Source organism: Salvelinus namaycush, chromosome 24 (genome assembly GCF_016432855.1).
Source record: "Salvelinus namaycush isolate Seneca chromosome 24, SaNama_1.0, whole genome shotgun sequence".
In the NCBI taxonomy this organism is placed as follows: domain Eukaryota; kingdom Metazoa; phylum Chordata; class Actinopteri; order Salmoniformes; family Salmonidae; genus Salvelinus; species Salvelinus namaycush.
In genome coordinates, this window is record NC_052330.1 from 5,728,823 (window position 1) to 5,750,422 (window position 21,600).

The 21,600-nt window shown below is 45.7% G+C and overlaps 1 protein-coding gene across 1 annotated transcript in view; it reads right to left on the reverse strand.

Moving 5' to 3' along the window:
* Positions 1-21,600, reverse strand: part of LOC120019626 (AT-rich interactive domain-containing protein 1B-like) — a 114,955-nt gene that overhangs the window by 21,116 nt on the left and 72,239 nt on the right. The window contains exons 4-7 of the mRNA XM_038962977.1: positions 15,359-15,602; positions 14,392-14,481; positions 10,590-10,781; positions 2,147-2,516 (exon numbers count right to left, since the gene is read on the reverse strand). Of these exons, the coding sequence (XP_038818905.1) occupies positions 2,147-2,516; positions 10,590-10,781; positions 14,392-14,481; positions 15,359-15,602 (896 nt within the window). The remainder of the gene's footprint in view (positions 1-2,146; positions 2,517-10,589; positions 10,782-14,391; positions 14,482-15,358; positions 15,603-21,600) is intronic.

Genomic DNA, 21,600 nt, shown 5'->3' on the forward strand with positions numbered 1-21,600 from the left:
GTCTGAACCAGGAGTTTGATATCAGACCATTTCTTACATGAATATGTCACTTTGATTTGTCTTGCCTACCAGGTCACCTACTTTGTCATTTTGCAAATATATATTTTGTTCTGGAACCATTACATGCACCCATCTCATTGTTATTTCATTATTAGAGATATACATATGTTTATTGCACTCACCATGTGCCATGTCCGCAATGGTCATGTGAGGTGAAATGTGTATATTTTGGGATGTGAACCCTCGGTGTGTTTGACCTGATGAAGATCTGTTTCGGATGGAAACGTTGAATTGGTGAATTGGGAGCTTTTAACAGAGTGCGGGCCTTCTTGTTCTATACAGATCCATATATGGCAATGGTCTATTTACATATAGGCCTACCGCAGCTCTGATTGGTTATGCCGCACCGGTTAGTGTGTAGAGTACGGGCTGAGTGGTGCCTGTCAACGCAATAGAATCCTACTCCGATGCGCTCTGCCTACCAGAACATCTCTTACATAGTTAGTTTTACATATTAAGTCTTGCATAGTTCCTTTTGTTTCAGAAGGTTGTATTGAAAGTGGCTAATATTGCGTTGATTCTATCACAATTCCCACAGTAAAGGGAAACGTTGATAGTTAACTACGGGGGAAAAGTTCAATCTCATGCTTCTCTGCATGGGCTGATATTTCTTCTGTGCGGCAGTCCCGGGGGGGAGCTGCGCACCCCCACACACGCGCGCAGATTAGAGGGAGCACTGACAGTCTCGCTAGTAGTACATCCAATCCTTTTGCGTTGCCCATGTTTTTATTTCAATCAAGTTCTGAATTTCTAATCAGCAGTGTTCATTTTTGACTTTGCAGGGTCATAATTTTGCTTGGCCTTTTTCTCTGATTTGTCAAGGGATTTCTTTGAAGGTGCAAGACATACAAATAAAGTACTGTACACATCCGCTGGTCTCTGACGAAGCCATGCAGTAGCAGGAGACAAAACATGCCCGTGTTTACTGGCCACGGTGGCCAGGTTAGTCTCACAACCCACAGTTGAGGAGTGGGACTCCTGTGCAGCAGAGCCTCAGTGGAGCCCAGGGTTAGTCTGTCTGAGTGAGCAGGAGAAAGTGTCTACAGTGCAGCCCAGGGTTAGGTTAGTGATGTGACCAGTGGACAGCAGCATGCAGAGTCTGTATTACAGACTGCAGCCGTGACACTGACACCTACCCGTACTGCTCAGCCTGCTGCATCATGGGATGGATATGGCTCTTTGCACTGCTGACCTGGGGGTGGTAGGAAGGAGAGTGGGGAGGGTGATGGGGTCGGGGATGGGGGTGTGGGGAGGTTTGGGGGTGAGGGTGGGGCTGATGATGTGGATGGGTGGAGGGAGAGTGATGGGGTTGAGGGTGAGGTCGAGGATGTGGGTGGGGTCGAGGATGAGGGCTGTGTTCGGGATGAGGGCTGTGTTGGGGGTGAGGATGGGGGTGTGGGGAGGTTTGGGGGTGATAATGAGGATGAGGATGGGGGCTGTGTTGGGGGTGAGGATGGGGGTGTGGGGAAGTTTGGGGGTGATAATGGGGATGGGGTTGAGGATGGGGGCTGTATTGGGGATGAGGTTGGGGATGAGGATGGGGGTGTGGGGAGGTTCTGGGGTGATAATGGGGATGGGGTTGAGGGTGAGGATGGGGGCTGTGTTGGGGATGAGGTTGAGGGTGTGGGGAGGCTTGTGGGTGGGGATGGGGGGAGGGAGAGAGGGGAGGACGGACCCCAGGCCAAGACTGGCTGGGGTAGGCAGGGGAGCGCGCGTAGGGAGGCCTGGAGTGAGGGACGGAAGGAGAAGAAGTCTCTTTGGTTTCCAAACTCACAGAGAGACATGAGGAAAAAGTCTGTAGCGTTCTTTAGTACACACCTCATAACCTTAGTGTGTGAAAGATGGGTGGATGCGGGGTGTGGAGGAGTGAATGTGAACATGAGGAACTTAAGTGTAAGTATAGCCCTTGGTTGCATCCCAAATGGCACAATATCCCCTACATAGTGCACTACATTTTACCAGAGCCATATGGGCCCTGGGGGGGAAAAAATGGTGCACTATATAGTGGGTAGTATGTAATATGGGACGCACCCTATTAGCATGTATAACCCTTCTGTGGCCATCCCTGGCCCCTGTCCTGACTCACCGGCCCTGGGCAGAGGGGTTGGGACCAGCGTTTGGACCCTGCATGGCGTTGGGGCCGGGGCCTGCCTCGTGGCCCGGCTTGCGATTAACGTTGGGCAGGGGTGGTCTCATGCCCTGACCCTGTCCGGCAGGCTGCGGCATGCTGGGAGAGGTGGGGGCCATGGTGTTGGTGGTGGCACAGGGGTAGGGGCGCCCGCTGGCCCCCGGACCCAAGCCTCGCCCAGCGGGCATGGAGCCACAGGGCTGTCCGGGGCCCTGGCCATGCATGGGGCTGCTGGCGTTCATGCCCAAACTGTTGCTCATGCCAGGGCCGGGGCCGCTGTAGTTGGCACTGGGAGCCCCGCCGTAGTTCGGGGGCCTGGGGTAGTTACCTAGAGACAGAGAAATACAGTAACTCATCAGGACTGAGAATCATCAGCTTGATTCACAGACACTTCATTCTTCTATCTATGTTAACTTCTTATGGCTGCAATCCCGTTAACGGGATGATATGACAACAGCCAGTGAAAGTGCAGGGCGCCAAAATCAAACAACAGAAATCTCATAATTAAAATTCCTCAAACATACATGTATTTTATACCATTTTAAAAGTCATCTTGTTGTTAATCCCACCAAAGTGTCCGATTTCAAATAGGCTTTTCAGCGAAAGCACCACAAACTATTATGTTAGGTCACCACCAACTCACAGAAAAATTCAGCCATTTTTCCAGCCAAAGAGAGGAGTCACAAAAAGCACAAAGAGATAAAATTAATCACTAACCTTTGATGATCTTCATCAGATGACACTCATAGGACTTCATGTTACACAATACATACAGTGGGGCAAAAAAGTATTTAGTCAGCCACCAATTGTGCAAGTTCTCCCACTTAAAAAGATGAGAGAGGCCTGTAATTTTCATCATAGGTACACTTTAACTATGACAGACAAAATGAGAAAAGAAAATCCAGAAAATCACATTGTAGGATTTTTTATGAATTTATTTGCAAATTATGGTGGAAAATAAGTATTTGGTCACCTACAAACAAACAAGATTTCTGGCTCTCACAGACCTGTAACTTTTTCTTTAAGAGGCTCCTCTGTCCTCCACTCGTTACCTGTATTAATGGCACCTGTTTGAACTTGTTATCAGTATAAAAGACACCTGTCCACAACCTCAAACAGTCACACTCCAAACTCCACTATGGCCAAGACCAAAGAGCTGTCAAAGGACACCAGAAACAAAATTGTAGACCTGCACCAGGCTGGGAAGACTGAATCTGCAATAGGTAAGCAGCTTGGTTTGAAGAAATCAACTGTGGGTGCAATTATTAGGAAATGGAAGACATACAAGACCACTGATAATCTCCCTCGATCTAGGGCTCCACACAAGATCTCACCCCGTGGGGTCAAAATGATCACAAGAACGGTGAGCAAAAATCCCAGAACCACACGGGGGGACCTAGTGAATGACCTGCAGAGAGCTGGGACCAAAGTAACAAAGCCTACCATCAGTAACACACTACGCCGCCAGGGACTCAAATCCTGCAGTGCCAGACGTGTCCCCCTGCTTAAGCCAGTACATGTCCAGGCCCATCTGAAGTTTGCTAGAGAGCATTTGGATGATCCAGAAGAAGATTGGGAGAATGTCATATGGTCAGATGAAACCAAAATAGAACTTTTTGGTAAAAACTCAACTTGTCGTGTTTGGAGGACAAAGAATGCTGAGTTGCATCTAAAGAACACCATACCTACTGTGAAGCATGGGGGTGGAAACATCATGCTTTGGGGCTGTTTTTCTGCAAAGGGACCAGGACGACTGATCCGTGTAAAGGAAAGAATGAACGGGGCCATGTATCGTGAGATTTTGAGTGAAAACCTCCTTCCATCAGCAAGGGCATTGAAGATGAAACGTGGCTGGGTCTTTCAGCATGACAATGATCCTAAACACACCGCCCGGGCAACGAAGGAGTGGCTTCGTAAGAAGCATTTCAAGGTCCTGGAGTGGCCTAGCCAGTCTCCAGATATCAACCCCATAGAAAATCTTTGGAGGGAGTTGAAAGTCCGTGTTGCCCAGCAACAGCCCCAAAACATCACTGCTCTAGAGGAGATCTGCATGGAGGAATGGGCCAAAATACCAGCAACAGTGTGTGAAAACCTTGTGAAGACTTATAGAAAACGTTTGACCTCTGTCATTGCCAACAAAGGGTATATAACAAAGTATTGAGATAAACGTTTGTTATTGACCAAATACTTATTTTCCACCATAATTTGCAAATATATTCATAAAAAATCCTACAATGTGATTTTCTGGATTTTCTTTTCTCATTTTGTCTGTCATAGTTGAAGTGTACCTATGATGAAAATTACAGGCCTCTCTCATCTTTTTAAGTGGGAGAACTTGCACAATTGGTGGCTGACTAAATACTTTTTTGCCCCACTGTATATGTCTTGTTCGATTAAGTTCCATGTTCAGAAATGCCTCCAAAATATCCGGAGAAATTACAGAGAGCCACGTCAAATAACAGAAATATTCATCATAGTGGCGCAGTGGTCTAGGGCACTGCATCGCAGTGCTAACTGCGCCACCAGAGTCTCTGGGTTCGCGCCCAGGCTCTGTCGCAGCCGGCCGCGACCGGGAGGTCCGTGGGGCGACGCACAATTGGCATAGCGTCGTCCGGGTCAGGGAGGGTTTGGCCGGTAGGGATATCCTTGTCTCATCGCGCTCCAGCGACTCCTGTGGCGGGCCGGGCGCAGTGCGCGCTAACCAAGGGGGCCAGGTACACGGTGTTTCCTCCGACACATTGGTGCGGCTGGCTTCCGGGTTGGAGGCGTGCTGTGTTAAGAAGCAGTGCGGCTTGGTTGGGTTGTGCTTCGGAGGACGCATGGCTTTCAACCTTCGTCTCTCCCGAGCCCGTACGGGAGTTGTAGCGATGAGACAAGATAGTAATTACTAGCGATTGGATACCACGAACATTGGGGAGAAAATGGGATAAAAAAAAAAAAATAATAAAAAAAAGAAAAGAAAAAAAAAAGAAAAAAAGAAGAAATATTCATCATAAACTTTGATGAAAGATACATGTTTTACATAGAATTAAAGATACACTTGTTCTTAATGCAACCTCTGTGTCAGATTTCAAAAAGCTTTACGGCAAAACACAATATTCAATAATCTGAAAACAGTGTTCAGCCACAAAAGCAAGCCATACAGTTACCCGCCAAATTGTGCAGTCAACAAAACTCATAAAAAGCATTATAAATCTTCACTTACCTTTGCTGATCTTCGTCGGAATGCACTCCCAGGACTCCCACAAGAAATGTTCGTTTGGTTCGGTAATGTCCATCATTTATGTCCAAATAGTCAGGAAGCGCGTTCACTAAAAGCTGACGAAATGTCCAAAAGTTCCGTAACAGTCCGTAGAAACATGTCAAACGATGTATTGAATCAATCTTTAGAATGTTTTTAACATAAATCTTGAATAACGTTCCAACCGGAGAATTACATTGACTTCAGATGAGCGATGGAACAGAGCTCCCTCTCATGTGAACGCGCATGGTGAAAGCATGGTCAGGTCATGGCCTGACTAATTCCCCTCTCATTCGGCCCCACTTCACAGTAGAGGCATCAGACAAGGTTCTACAGACTGTTGACATCTAGTGGAAGCCGTAGGAAGTGCAAACTCATCCATATCTCGCTGTGATTTCAATAGGATCTTGGTTGAAAATCGACCAGCCTCAGAATTCCCACTTCCCGTTTTCTCAGGTTTTTGCCTGCCATATGAGTTCTGTTATACTCACAGACATAATTCAAACAGTTTTAGAAACTTCAGAGTGTTTTCTATCTAATACTAGTAATACTATGCATATATTAGCAACTATGAATGAGGAGCAGGCCGTTTACTCTGGGCACCTCTGTGCACCTTTCATCCAAGCTACTCAATACTGCCCCTGCAGCCATAAGAAGTTAAGACTTTCAAAAGCAGGGGCCCTGGTCAAAAGTAGTGCACTACATAGGGAATAGGATGCTATTTGGGATGCAAGCAATGTGATGTGAACAGAGCCTCATGTTCCTCTGTTCCACTGGACGTTCTCCACTCCAGCCAGACCGGTTACTTTCACAATCTGTTATAGTGTATTTCCCAAGAGTAGGGGAAACACACAGAGATGCTTTTGTCATGTGAGACTTCCAAAAAGACTATCTCGGCCGTGGCGTTGGAGGGAGAGCTGCCATTTTGGCTCTTCCTGGAGTTATTCTGGGTCTGCCCCTATAACGAACTCTGTTCAAAGGCAGAGAAGAGGAGGATGAGAGAAAGAGACGTAGAGAGGGAGGGGAGGTAAGGGATAGAAGAGAGAAGAACAGAAGAGGGGGATGAGAGGATAGGAGAGGGGAAATGTAGGCCTGAGTCCTGGCAGCCAGACAAACTGTTAAGCATGAAAAAGCCTGTAGTGTTGCAGTTCTTGACACACTCAAACCGATGCGCCTGGTACCTAAATCTTTGTCTTGCCCATTCACCCTCTGAATGGCGCACACACACAATCCATGTCTCAAGGCTTAAAAATCCTTCTTTAACCTGTCTCCTGCCCTTCATCTACACTGATTGAAGTGGATTTAACATGTGCCATCAATAAGGGATCATAGCGTTCACCTGGATTCACCTGGTCAGTCTATGATTTGTACACTCAGTGTATATGGAAATGATCTGGCAGCGACAGCTCCTCTGTAGAGTCATGTTATACCCAGAATCCCCCTGGGGAACAGAGGGTGTGACCAGTGATGTTTATAAACCCTGGATTGCTGATGCTATGTATTGGTCAATGAGAAGCTGTGAAACCACTGGTCGGCCATATTGGCACTCCCCAGAAGGCGCAGTCCGCCATAGGAATTAATGGAATTCTACAGTATTTCAAGGACAAAATGGCATGTATTTAAGTCGTTTTTGTTGTCGTGGGGAAAGTAACATAACTTTTTTTTATTTTTATTATAGCTCAGACATAATTTAGAAGTATGCATTAAGGTGTCTGTAATATAATACATGTTGTAAAAAGTAAATGTAGACAATAAATGCATTTCTGTATCTTCGTAAATCTTTTTTACAATGGTGGGGGAATGCCAAGATGGAGGCACAGTGGCTTCAGTCATCTATTCTAGTGTGTGTGTGTATATTCTATCTATCTATAATATTAGACACACACACAATATATATATATATATATATACATACACACACACACACACACACACACACACACACACACATATACATATTAGACAATACTATATTAGATACTACTGCACTGTTGGAGTTAGGAACACAAGCATTTCGCTACACCCGCAATAACGTCTGCTAAATATGTCTATGTGACCAATAAAATTTGATTTAATTTGATTTATACACTGAACAAAAACGTAAATGCAACATTCAACAATTTTAAAGATGTTTACTGAGTTACAGTTTTTTCACAACTGGGAAAACAGATATTCATCTGTTGGTCACAGATACCTTTTTTTTTTTTTTTTTTAAGTAGGGGCGTGGATCAGAAAACCAGTCAGTATCTGGCATGACCACCATTTGATTTATGCAGCGCGACTTCTCCTTTGCATAGAGTTTTGATCAGGCTGTTGATTGTGGCCTGTGGCATGTTGTCCCACTCCTCTTTAATGGCTGTGCGAAGTTGCTAGATATTGGAGGAAACTGGAACACACTGTCATACACGTCGATCCAGAGCATCCCAAACATGTTCAATGGGTGACATGTCTAGTGAGTATGCAGGCTATGGAATAACGGGGCCATTTTCAGCTTCCAGGAATTGTGTACAGATCTTTGTGACATGGGGCTGTGCATTATCATGCGGAAACATGAGGTGATGGCGGCGGATGAATGGCACCACAATGGGCCTCAGGATCTCGTCATGGTGTCTCTGTGCATTCAAATCGGCATCGATAAAATGTTGTGTTCATTGTCCGTAGCTTATGCCTGCCCATACCATAACCCCACCGCCACCTTGGAGCACTCTGTTCATAATGATGACGTCAGCAAACCGCTCGCCCATACGACGCCATAGTGGTCTGCGGTTGTGAGGCCGGTTGGAAGGACTGACAAATTCTCAAAAACAACATTGGAGGCGGCTTATGGTAGAGAAATTAACATTAAATTCTCTGGCAACACGTGCTGGGGACAACACAGGAATGTCTGGTGGACATTCCTGCCGTCAGCATGCCAATTGCCCGTTCCCTCAAAACTTGAGACATCTGTGGCATTGCGTTGTGTGACAGAACTGCACATTTTAGAGTGGCCTTTTGTTGTCCCCAGCACGAGTTGTGCCTGTATAATTATCAAGCTGTTTAATCAGCTTCTTGATATGCCACACCTGTCAGGTGGATGGATTATCTTGGCAAATGAGAAATGCTCACTATAACAGGGATGTCAACACATTTGAGAGAAATAAGCTTTTTTCGTGTGTATTTGCACAGTTCTGGGATCTTGTATTTCAACACTTTACATGTTGCGTTTATATTTTTGTTCACTGTATACATCTTTGGGTGTGACACGGATCAGAGACTAGGTAAACCCCCCTCCACCTCCCTGAGTGTCCACAGAAACAGTCTATGGAGTCACAAATAGAACCCTATTCCCTATGAGATGCACTACTTTTGACCAGCGCCCATAGGGATCTGTACTGCTCAGGGCTGTTGCATAGATGCTTATAGATAGTTGTGAAGGGGGCCTCTGTTTTAGTCTTTCTTTAGGGTTGAGACGTTGGAATTTAGTTATTTGAATTACTGGAGACATGCGGCGTGTCGACAACCCTTTGGTTGACTGGATGAAAGCCTGCTGTGCAGCATTCATCAAGCTACTCTTGTTGTTTCAGCTGAGGAAGAAAACCAACCCATGAACGAATGTGTGTGTGTGCGGGGTTGTGTGTACTCATCTGGAGCGGGGGCTCACACACACATTGGGTCATTATGGTAATCCATCTCATGCGTTGTGCCTTTATGATGAATGCGTGGCCGATGTGTGTGTGTTTTCATAGCTCTGGTCCTCGCCCTCACCCGCTCCAGAAGCCTGATTAATTGTCCTTGCTTGTGTGTGTGTGTGTGTGTGTGTGTGTGCCACTGCTCTGCTCTGTTGCCCTGCTAGGCCTGGAGTCTGGCTCTGAACACCACACACTAGACCTGGGTTCAAATACTATTTGAAATCTTTCAGATACTTTGAGCATTTGCTTTAACCCCACTGGAGTGCAAGGTTGGAGGGGTTTGGAGTTTTGGGACTATTTCATTTGGTTCCATTGAGCCAGGCAAGCTCAATCAAGCCCAGATAAAGTATTTGAAATGATTTCAAATAGTATTTGAACCCAGGTCTGCTGGATAGCACAGCCAGCCACACAGAAAGAGATGGAACAACTCTCCTCCATTACCCCAGCCCTGACACACACAGAGAGGGGAGGGAGAGTAGAGTATATGTAGAGAATGGAAAACTTGGAGGTTGATTGGAGATTTACTTAGCCCAGCTCTCTCCAACCCTGTAGAAACGTGTTGGAGTTGGGCCATAGGATAGTCATAGCACTGGCACCATTCCACTAGGTGGCAGGTAGCCTAGTGGTTAGAGCATTGGGCCAGTTACCGAAAGGTCACTGGTTCAAATCCCCAACATAACAACATGAAAAAAATCTGTTGATGTGCCATTGAGCAAGGCACTTAACCCTAATTGCTTCTGTAAGTCGCTCTGGATAAGAGCTAAATGTAAATATAGCCTTCTGCTTCAGGGGCGAGAGTGTGTCCCCTATCCACCCACTAACCCCAGCGGGCTGCTCTTCTCTCATACTGTTAGGAATTTGTATTGTGAATTCGTTAGTCTACTGTATGCATTGTTCTTGTCCTTTTCTTAAACACCATTTTAAATGTGTACATCACACTGCAACACATTTTTCCCAAGTGGACAATAAAGTAAGTTAAGTAAAGATTGAGTCTTTCTATAGGCCAGACTAGGGTGAAGAAACGGGCTGGACTGTCTTACTGGACACCGACATACTCATCAGTCCCTAGCACGGAGGAAGTATTACCTTGTGGGGAAGTGCCCCTAGATGCTGATCTTAGGTCTGTTTTGCATTTCCCCTACTAAATGGTTAAGGTTAGGATTGGGGGTGGGGAAGCTGATCCTAGGTCTGTTTTGCATTTCCCCTACTAAATGGTTAAGGTTAGGATTGGGGGTGGGGAAGCTGATCCTAGGTCTGTTTTGCATTTCCCCTACTAAATGGTTAAGGTTAGGATTGGGGGTGGGGAAGCTGATCCTAGGTCTGTTTTGCATTTCCCCTACTAAATGGTTAAGGTTAGGATTGGGGATGGGGAAGCTGATCCTAGGTCTGTTTTGCATTTCCCCTACTAAATGGTTAAGGTTAGGATTGGGGGTGGGGAAGCTGATCCTAGTTTTGTACCTCGGGGAAACTTCACCCTGGAGCGGAATATTACCTTGGGGGCCGTACTGGCTGGTCTGGGATCCGTACGAGGGGCCAGGGCCCCCCTGCTGCTGCTGCTGATAGGAGCCCGGGTGCATGGAGCCCCCCAGGGAGGGGCGAGGGGACACGGGGGGCCCCTGGCCCGACTGCTGGGGGCCAAACTGCTGGGGGCCTGGGGTGTTCCGCTGCATGGCAGGTGGGAACCCTGCAGGGAGGGAAAGGGAGATAATCTTAAATGCATTCAAATTGAGACCCGAACTAAAGGAAGGTTAAAATGGGGGTACTTAAAAAATAGATATTTCTAATAATCTCTCACAGACTCAATGATATGAGAACCCAATTGTCAATGTTGCAAGTCTGTTCAATTTAAGTGAACTCACTTCAATTGAATGGTAACACTTAGCCTTGTCTGTTGAAAAGCACTACTAAATGCTACAGCGAACGACCAAATAAACATTTAAATTGATCTGAATAGGGCGACAAATACCACAAGAGCTAATACATCCGCCCGGCCACCGCAGAAAAGGTCTCATCTGTTTGAAATTTTAACTTTTCATCTCGCTTGATCAAAACCACATCTAAGGGCATAGTAGTGAGAAAATCATTTGAATACAGTACCTCACTACCACTTCAAGGGATAGTTTACCCATATTACATATTGTTTCCTTACCCTGTATCAGTGTTTCCGTTAGCCGGTAATAGCCAGCTTTTCCGTTCAAAAAAATGAAAAGACGATAAATAAAATTGCTGCCGGTCAATTGTCCAGGATACATTTTTTTGCCCATTGCGAGATAATCAAATGTATTTATAAAGCCCTTCTTACATCAGCTGATGTCACAAAGTGCTGTACAGAAACCCAGCCTAAATCCCCAAACAGCAAGCAATGCAGGTGTAGAAGCATGGTGGCTAGGAAAAACTCCCTAGAAAGGCCAGAACCTAGGAAGAAACCTAGAGAGGAACCAGGCTATGAGGGGTGGCCAGTCCTCTTCTGGCTGTGCCGGGTGGAGATTATAACAGAACATGGCCAAGATGTTCAAATGTATTTTAGCCTATTAACTGATTGAAATACCAGTTGATGTAGCACGAGAAATGCTGCTACAGCTCATCAAACAGCGATTTGTTGCTGCGGGAGTGAAACATGTGCTTTAATAAGCCCAATCACTGCGCAAAAATTCTAAAGGCAATCGCATGTAAAAAAGAAAAAAAACATTGTCACAATTAAAAAGAGCTAGGCCTACAATTTTTTTTCTTCTCAACTGGTGAATTGAAGCACGCTTCCCATTCGCCATTCAAATGCATTGGCAACTAGGCAGGCTTCAGATTGTCACATTGCAATGAGCTGGAGGCAGTATGCATTTTGAAAACATATACTTAATTGTTTAAAACCTGAACGTTTTACTAACTATTTTGAGGCATGTCTTGCCTTGCTTCAAAATAGCCTAGCCAAAATCTAACCAAACGTGCAGGCAATTATTTTAGAAAGACTCCCATATGCCATTGAAACAAGTAGCCATTTTCACTCATATTCTTTTGGTTTCCAAATCAACTTTTCCCCCCCATTGTCCAGTAACCAAAGGCACAATCCTAGTCATATTAGCAACCCATGCTAGATGTTGCACATTTAGATATCCTTTCTAAATTTCAACTGATATTTTCATCTCTGTCACATGACACCCCTCACAAATGGTGTTTTCCCACTAGTTGCATTATGGAACAAACATAACACAATTAGCGTAGCCTACTGCCTTCTGCGCATTGCTGTGCTTATAACGTGAAGAAACAGTTAGTCTAACATAGGCGGCGCGTGGGTTTTACGTTTGGGGAAGCTAATTTTCAGCATAAAAATGCACCTTCATTAAAAAAAAAAAGCATTCCATGCCACCTCACATTTGTAGACCTATGTAAAGATGGTCATAATTTAGGCTAATAATATAACTCAATCAAAAAAAGACTGTTCAATGTAGTACGTAGTGGCGTCCAGTAAGCAGGCTATATCACAGGAAAATGTTGGCCTTTCTTAAACAAATTTCATGCAATTCCACTACATTTCAAATGACTGGACACATTAGCAGAATGTTTTTTCACACAAATTACAGGGTAGACTACTCTGGGCCTATGAAAAGGGGAGACAAATAAAATTGTCACCCAAAAACAAACAAAAGTGGCACTGACCCAATGACAAAGACAGTGAATAAGTACACATCATGGGGCACTCTGTTCACAACGTTGACATCAGCAAACCGCTCGCCCACATGACGCCCTATACGTGGTCTGCGGTTGTGAGGCCGGTTGGACGTACTGCCAAATTCTCTAAAATTATGTTGGAGTTCCCTTTCCCTTGCAACAGCGCAATTACTGCAATCAGCATGCCAGTTGCACGCTCCCCCAAAAACTTGAGACATCTGTGGCATTGTGTTGCGACAAAACTGCACATTTTAAAGTAGTCTTTTATTGCCCCCAGCACAAGGTGCACCTGTGTAACAATCATGCTGTTTAGTCGGCTTCTTGATATGCCATGTCAGGTGGATGGATTAGTTTAGCAAAGGAGAAATGCTCATTAACAGGGATTTAAACAAATTTGAGAGAAGTAAGGTTTTTGTGTGTATTTAATATTTCTGGGATCTTTTATTTCAGGTCATGAAACCAACACTTTACATGTTGCGTTTATATTTTTGTTCAGAGTAAATGTGATTCCTGGCATTCAGAGCTCTGTGGGTGGACACCCTAATCAGGTTGCGCAACCAATGCATATGTACCCGGTAAATGTCTTAAATGTTTGTGAATTAAAATGCTCCTGGCCAAATGTCCGGTGCCGAACTTTCCTAACGAAAACCCTGCCCTGTAATCAGTCTATGGACACGGTAAGACAGCAATTCATTTGGGTGAACTATCCCTTTAACAATTTATTCATAGTCACTACGAGGTCAAAAGGGAAAAAAAACATGACTTTCCCCTTCCCTGTGCTTCAACAGCACTCACAAAACCTATTTTAATTGACGCCCCTCCCCGAGCTTGGGCCTTGGAGTGAGTGATCATTTGTATTAATGCCACCACTGTTACAATGATCCCCTTCAGACAGTGAGAAAAAGCTTCTATCTGGCTGGTGAGGTGTTATTTTGACTACTACTCACAAATATGATTTGATTTGGGTCTTCACCACCCCCCCCAGCGCTGGACAGCCTCATTGACATGGCCTGACGTCACTGACAACCATATTGGCCGCCGCTGCTGAGAGACACAGCCACATTCTGCGTCTTAAATGGTACACTATTCTCTACATAGTGCATTACTTTTGACCAGAGCCCAAAATCATAGCACTATATAGGGAATGGGTGCCATTTGGGACACAGCCAGAGGTCTGGCCCAGTGCTGACAGCAGCCCAGTGGTTTAGAAGCATTGAAGGGAGGCTGATCTATGGCTAATCTGTTAATCTGCATCTTCAATGCTAATCTGCATTGAAGGGAGGCTGATCCTATGGGAAACACCTGCGACCGAGCAGGGGAAATTGACTCCTGGAGGGACATAGGTTCACTGGTATACATCATTAGGGAGGGACTAAAGCTTGAGGTGCCCATATTCCGTTCAAATATTTCCATCATAGGGTCAAGATTGTGTACAAGAGGGGACCTCATTTATCAAACCGTCGATGAAATGAAGTGGACGTGCCCAAAAAGCTCCCGTCTTTGACTTATCCGAGCGTATGCGACTTTGTTTCGCCGATTCCGCGGACTTCATCGTTCACACGCATGGTAAATATCCTGGAGAGAGGAGGATCGTGGTTCCCAAGGTGGTGTGATGTGCAGGAAAATCTCACCTCTCTCCTGAGACATGGGGGACTGGCTCAGGGTGGAATGGGAGCCCACATCAGACATGTTCCCAGGGGTCTGGGGGGCCATCTGGGTGCCTGGGAGAAGAGGGGAGCAAACGTCAGTGGGACACACACATCCATATCCGTCGTGTTAGTGTATTGGCCTGAAGAGCAGCAGTGTGTCTAGCAAAACGACACACTGCTGGGAGCTGTGTGCCTGGATCCCTTTAATGAGCCCTACAGTATGTGTGCGTGTGCAGCAGTTTCTGTGGCGATGGGATGCAGAGGAGATCACAAGTCCGTTGGTACCTCAGTGTGGGGGCTAATGGCTGACGGCTCTCCCAGTAGGGGTGAGAGTGTGTGTGTAGTGTGTGTAGATGACTAAATAGTCTCCCGTCGACCTCGTTATCACCACCCAGAGTAGCGAGAGAGAAAGGGTCGGGGGTATAAACTGTAACTCTGGCCACAAATAAGGACAAATCTCCCTAAACTAGTCCAGCGTCAAACGGGCAACAAGGCGCTGCACTGTGGGAGAGTAATTGTATTACAGTGACTCCGAACTGCTAACATAGTTTAGAAACTATTTTAATGACTGAGGCCTTTGTTTTGGAGCTGAGGCTAGAGCTCCTCCCCAGCTGCCTGTACGGAACCAGACTTCTCTCTTCCACTGTGACTAACTACTATAGAGTCGCTAATGCAAAAGAAGTTCTGAAAGAAGTGCCTGTAATGAGACAAAGGAGGTCTTTTTCCTCCACAGTTGTGTCAGTCATGACAACCAGAGCTGTTCCACTGTGGAGGTCTCAGAACTGCTCTCTGAAATAGAAATGGCTGAAATACTACAAATTCAGTTAGTGTATCAAGCCTGGCAAAATGGCCCTTGCTCCCTGTCTGGAGTGTGATATGTGTGTGTGTGAGATGTGGTATAGTGTTTGAAGGTTACTCCTAGAACTAGGTGCAGGGTTTCGTTCTATACCTGGGACGCTGGCGGGGGAGATTGGCCCGGAGCGTGATTGGCTGGAGCCAACGGGTGATCCCACGGGGGAGGGGGAGGGGCCGCTGCGCAGGCCGGGGAGGCGCGGGGATACGTGGGGTGAGAAAGGCGACTGGGCCGGGTTACTCTGCTCGCCCTGGCTGCTGGTGGACCCCGAAGCACTGACCGCTGAGCTGACGGCCACCTCTGTGCCCGTAGGAAGATCATCTATGGTGCCAGACAGGTCCTGGAACAGAAGAGGAGACAAGAGAGGAAGGTTAGTGTGAGGCAAACCAAGGGGAAAGCCAGGGTGGTGTTCACACACACCAAAAGGAAGAAAAGAAAAAAAACTGAGTGAGCGACTACCTGGATGAGACCAATAACAAATTAGTTTCCGGTTGCAAAACATTTTAAAAATGTGCTCCGTTATGTGCTCTACATTAACATGACCCAGGAGAAATTCTGACTTCGAGCCAGTCTGCTAATGTCAAGAACACCTTGAAATACAAATTAAGAATCTCCACCGGTAGGTAGTCAAATCTTTACCAGTTACTTGATGACTTGACATAACGTCAAACATAGACGGAGAGACATTGGAGTGTTGGAAATTTCTCTTGAAGTCCAGGAAGGCTTTACCCAATTGAGTTACCGTAAAACCAGGCAGGCGGGCGCATGGTGGAAAATATTCTCCCAGCACTGCAGTCAGGCTAGACTGTCAGTCTGTTCCAAATGGCACCCTATTCCCTACTTTATGAAAAACTAACTGGGCAGAAACAACTCAGGTATTTAGACCAATTTGGCCAAATTACACCCAAGAGAAAGCCATGCCAACGGCGTCAATGTCTTATCAGGAGTGGAGCCAAAGTCTAATAGTGCCAACGAGTTGCCCTCCAAAGTGGCATGGGACCAAGTCATTTGCCTCCCCTCCCACTCAGCTACCGATTCCTGTGGAAACTGTGCAGTCGGTGCTAGGGCTGTGGGATGCGATAGATCCCAAATTAATACAACCACTCGCATCAACAAAAAAAACTGTTAAAAGCAATGAGGCTGATGCAACAGCTCAGAACATTTAGCTTAAAATGTTGATAAACTATTAAGCTATTTCTTCACATTATAAACGCAGGAAATGTGCACACGGCAGTAGGCTATAAGCGTGACTGTTCCAAAATGCAATAAATTAGCTGGAAAACACCACTCTCAAAAGTGACCAGAAATGTGATTATGCATGTAATACTTTACTATAAAAAGGTGCTTTTTTATGGTGAAAATATTCCCCCAAACTCGACACTCACGCTCCACCTATGTATGCCAGTTAGGCTCTACACCCCTTGTAAAGCAGATTAATGTGTCCAGCATCCCGGAGTCGCCTCTTCGCTGTTGACGTTGAGACTGGTGTTTTGCGGGTACAATTTAATGAAGCTGCCAGTTGAGGACTTGTGAGGAGTTTGTTTCTCAAACTAGACACTCTAATGTACTTGCCCTCTTTCTCAGTTGTGCACTGGGGCCTCCCACTCCTCTTTCTATTCTGGTTAGAGCCAGTTTGCAGAGTAGTACACAGCACTGTACGAGATCTTCAGTTTCTTGGCAATTTCTCGCATAGAATAGCCTTCATTTTCTCAGTACAAGAATAGACTGTTTCAGAAGAAAGTTCTTTGTTTCTGGCCATTTTGAGCCTGTAATCGATCCCACAAATGCTGATGCTCCAGATACTCAACTAGTCTAAAGAAGGACAGTTTTATTGCTTCTTTAAAATCAGCAGTTTTCAGCTGTGCTAACATAATCCCAAAAGGGTTTTCTAATGATCAATTATACATTTGGATTAGCTAACACAGTGTGCCATTGGAACACAGGAGTGATGGTTGCTGATAATGGGCCTCTGTACGCCTATGTAGATATTCCATAAAAAAATCTGCCGTTTCCAGCTACAATAGTCATTTACAACATTAACAATGTCTACACTATATTTCGGATCAATTTGATGTTATTTTAATGTACAAAAAAAGTGCTTTTCTTTCAAAAACAAGGACATTTCTAAGTGACCCCAAACTTTTGAACGATAGTGTATATTTACAAAATGACCAAGTAGGTGACCTGGAAGGCAAGACGAATCAAAGTGACATATTCATGTAAGAAATGGTCTGATATCAAACTCCTGGTTCAGACCTCTAGCAGACATGGTACACAAACGCTGAATCCAATCCAATTCTCTTCTCAATAATAGATGATCAGTATCTCCCCCCTCCTTAGTCCTAAAATGACATTTGTTTTGGACCATTATCATGCACCCGTCTCAGAACAGGAGCATGGGAATAAAACACACATCTATACACTTAAATAGCGAATGGAGGACGCTTTTCCCTTGGTTCATTTTCATGCCAGGTAGGCTATACTCCTGTTGGAAAGCAAAGCAATGTACTTAATATTAGAAAAGTTGAGAAATAAATATAGTAGGCCTAGCCTACAGAAAGCTAATGGGATCCTCCTCTTTTTAATAGAGGCCATCAAAACTCAGTTCTTAAGCAATTGCATAGACTCTAGAAATGTTGCGCAACATGAGCTCATGGGCTCTCATGAAGTGTTTGATTTAATTTTCGACACATTTGCATTGATGTCAATAGTGATTATAGGAACAACAGTACTGAGTACCAGGGAGTTAGCAAGTTTGGTAGGCTACAAATGAGCAGCAGCAGCTTGGAGAAGCCTAATTACTGTGACTAAACCGTCACGTGGAATTTGACTGCGGTCATGACTTGTGACTGCCGGTGTAGTGGTAATACAGTCCCAGCTCAGAGCTGGAGTTGGCGCTTGGCGGACAGGCAGCTCTCACCTACGACCTTTCATTATGACACAATCTGAGGCCATAACAACCACTTAGAATCTATGATCAGTAACTTAACACACACACACACACACCAGTTAAGACCAACTCGGCATAAAAAAATATATCTTCTGCTATCAATCTTAGCCTACGTCAGCCAATTATACTCGAATGCACCTTACTGTGAAGCGGGATTCTTCTCCTCTCATTTGCACTCCTCTAAAAGCTCCAAATGTGTTCCAAAAGTCTTTCTACTTCACCATCACAGAAGCGGATTGCGTCAGACGCATGGGGGGGTTGGGGATTAGCCCAGAGCCCTGGTCAAAAGAACTCAGCCAAGGCCTTCTCTTCGGTATGGGTTACATATTTCCAAAAAAGCCTTTATTTCAAAGTTTGAAAGGCATTGGAGGGCCACTTAAACCTGTTTACATATTCCTCAAGACTTGTGCCGCTTGCATGATTTATGGATATAATTATTCACATTCGTTATGGGCCTCGGCTTACTAAATTGATGAATATAATTATTCAGCCTCATTGGTCTTTCGGGCTTTTACCTCCTCCCTTCCCTCATCCCCCTTTCCACTCTAGACTCTGCAGTGAAATAGGGGAAGGATAAAGAAATGAATGTGGGTTCTCATTGGGGCAGAGAGAGTGAGAGAGATGGGCACAGCAGTAGCGCCCACATGCAGTCAGCTCCTCTCAGTTCACTCTTTCCATGCAGCGTTACCTTCGAGTTTGGGCAGCAGCCATGTAAAAGAAAACACCAACAACAGAGAACCATTAAATTTGCTACAGAAACGCTTACAACTCAACTTTAAAGGAGCTAAGTACACTTGTACCACAGTGTAGAGGGAGAGGAAGTTGCCATTTTGTTTAGCTGCTGAAAATCTGTTTCTTGCTGATTTCCCAGCACTCAGAATGGCTCAGCCTGAGTGTGTGTGTGTGTGTGTGTGTGTGCTTGTGATTCACCACAGGCAGCAGTGTGGGGGAGTAAGTACATCCAGAACATTACTGTCCTCGCTACTCATACCCTGGCTATGTGGACACGCCGCACCAGGACCAAGGACTTATAATCAAAGACAAGCCTTCCCAAATGGCAGCCTATTCCTTAATAAATAGTGCCCTACTTTTGACCAGAGCCCTATGGACCCTGGTCAAAAGTAGTGCACTATAAAAAGGTATTAGGGTGCCATTTGGGACAGACTAGATGAAACCAGGGATGTAAACTAGCTATGACCATGAACACATTCACCAGAGCAGCCGCCATTTTCTTATTTTTCATCCCCCAGCCTTTTGATTCTGTCCATACAGCTTGATGAAAGAAAAGAGTTTGCCTTTGAAAAATATGCAATTGAGAAAATACTGAAAGCCAAGGAAGGCCAGGGGGACTGCCTGGGCCTCGCCTAGATCTCTCCCCTATCAAAATTGTCCCTGATTGGGCCTCCTGAGAAGCAGTAGGAGGCAGCAGCGGTGGTGGAGGTAGCCCTGAGCAGAAAACGGTGGTGTGTACGCACACAGAGACATTCACAAGACTGATGAGGGGAATCAGACTCTCCCCTACTGTGAAATCTGACAATCTGAAAGGAGCGCTGGCGTATTAGGTTTGATAAGCGCTCTCTGGAGGCTGTGTGTGTGTGTGTGTGTGTCTGGAGACGGTGGGAACGTGCCTCTGTGCGGCGTGATGGATGGGGGATTAGACAGACAGCCTCTAGAGGGGAGGGCACGCACACACAGACAGACACACACACACACACACACACACACACACACACACACTCTCTCTCTGGGATGAGGAAGAGGCACAGCCATGCCATGTTCAAAAGAGGACTGACTGGCTATTCTTCTGAGGATAACTTTAGATGAGATCAGAAGAAACAGCAAACTCAAGCACTGCTGCAGAATGGTAATGTGAACAAGAGCGAGCTTTTGTGTGTTTTAGTGTATGTGATGTGAACCGATGACAGAGAGAAAGAGAGAGGATGAGGTTCTTCTTCAGTCTTCAGCACGCTGAAAAAACAGTTCATATGCACACTGACTGCACCTTCCAAAGCATATTCCATAAGCACTGCCTTAGCAATACCATAATAAAAAAGGATCAATTGAGAGGGGGCTGATATAGAACCTTGTGGTACGCCTTATCTTTCTCCCCTCTCATCCTGTCTGCTATTTAGCCCAAGGGTTAGTGTGATGAGTGAGTCACTCTCCTTCCCGCCATCACAACACAAAAAACGCACGCACGTACACCCCCCCGGGGAAAACTCTCACATTCATCCCCAATTAAATATTGACAGCCAACAGAGGCTTTTTGTGGTGTCATCGTTTTGTGGTGTCACCGTTTCAGACGGCGCCCATCACCGTGGCTCTGGATGCCCCGGTCTCTGTGGAGATATTGCGGGCAGGCTAGAGCCAATCGGCTCCGGGCCTGAATTAGCCAACCACCAATGAGGAATGGGGATGGTGTCATAAGGAGAAGAGAAGAGAGGCTTGGGGGAAGGAATAGTTGCTAGCAATAGAATGAAACGAACCCATCCCAAGGAGTTCTCTCGGAGGAATTGAGGAGAGGCATCAGCATTTGCAATCATGAGTAGCAGTCAGACGACAAACATGCAGGGCTGTGCTGGGAAATAATTGAGACTTAATGATAGCGTTTAAGAAATAGTGGGGAACGGGGACAGCAGCAATCTCACTGATTTCTCTAAGGGTGCCTGTGTGTGATTGAGGCTGGGCGCGTGTGTAAAAACCAAATATAGCTGAGCAGTACAATTAAAACAATATATTCCTCATTTGGCTTGAATAGAGGTGCGGGAAATGTTTGAGGGAGAAGGGAGTTTGTGTAGAATAGATTTACCAATACGATCTGGAACAAAGGAAGAAAGCGAGGAACACAAAAATAAAAACACGCTGGCGAATTTGAAACCTGTCCAAGACTTTCATTATCTTTGATGGTGTAGATGAAAAAAAGCACAATTTAGTCAGCATAATTGCCTTCTCCCTTCGCTCTCTCTTCCTCCTGCTAATCAATGCGTGAGGGAGGGACAAGACAGAGAGCGAGAGAGAATGAGAGCGAGAGAGATGGAGGGAGCAGCAGACGTCACCACTGGCTGCCTGATCCTGATCCCGCCACCCCTCCTGCTCTGCCACGGCAGTTGGCACGGAGCCAGCTGACGCCTTTGTCTGCCACCGTGGTAACCGGCAGTGGCAATGGTTAGTGCCAGTCTGGTGATGGACAGGCAGGTGCAATGACTGCCCATATTCTAGTCTGCGTCCCAAATGGCACCCTATTCCCGATTCAGTGCCCCACTTTTGACCAAGGCACTATATCGGGATTAGGCTATTTCGGGCACTATATAGGGAAAAGGACGCCATTTGGGACGCATCCCTAGTCCCCATCATGGCCCATTCCTCCGTTTATCAAAAGGTCTAGACG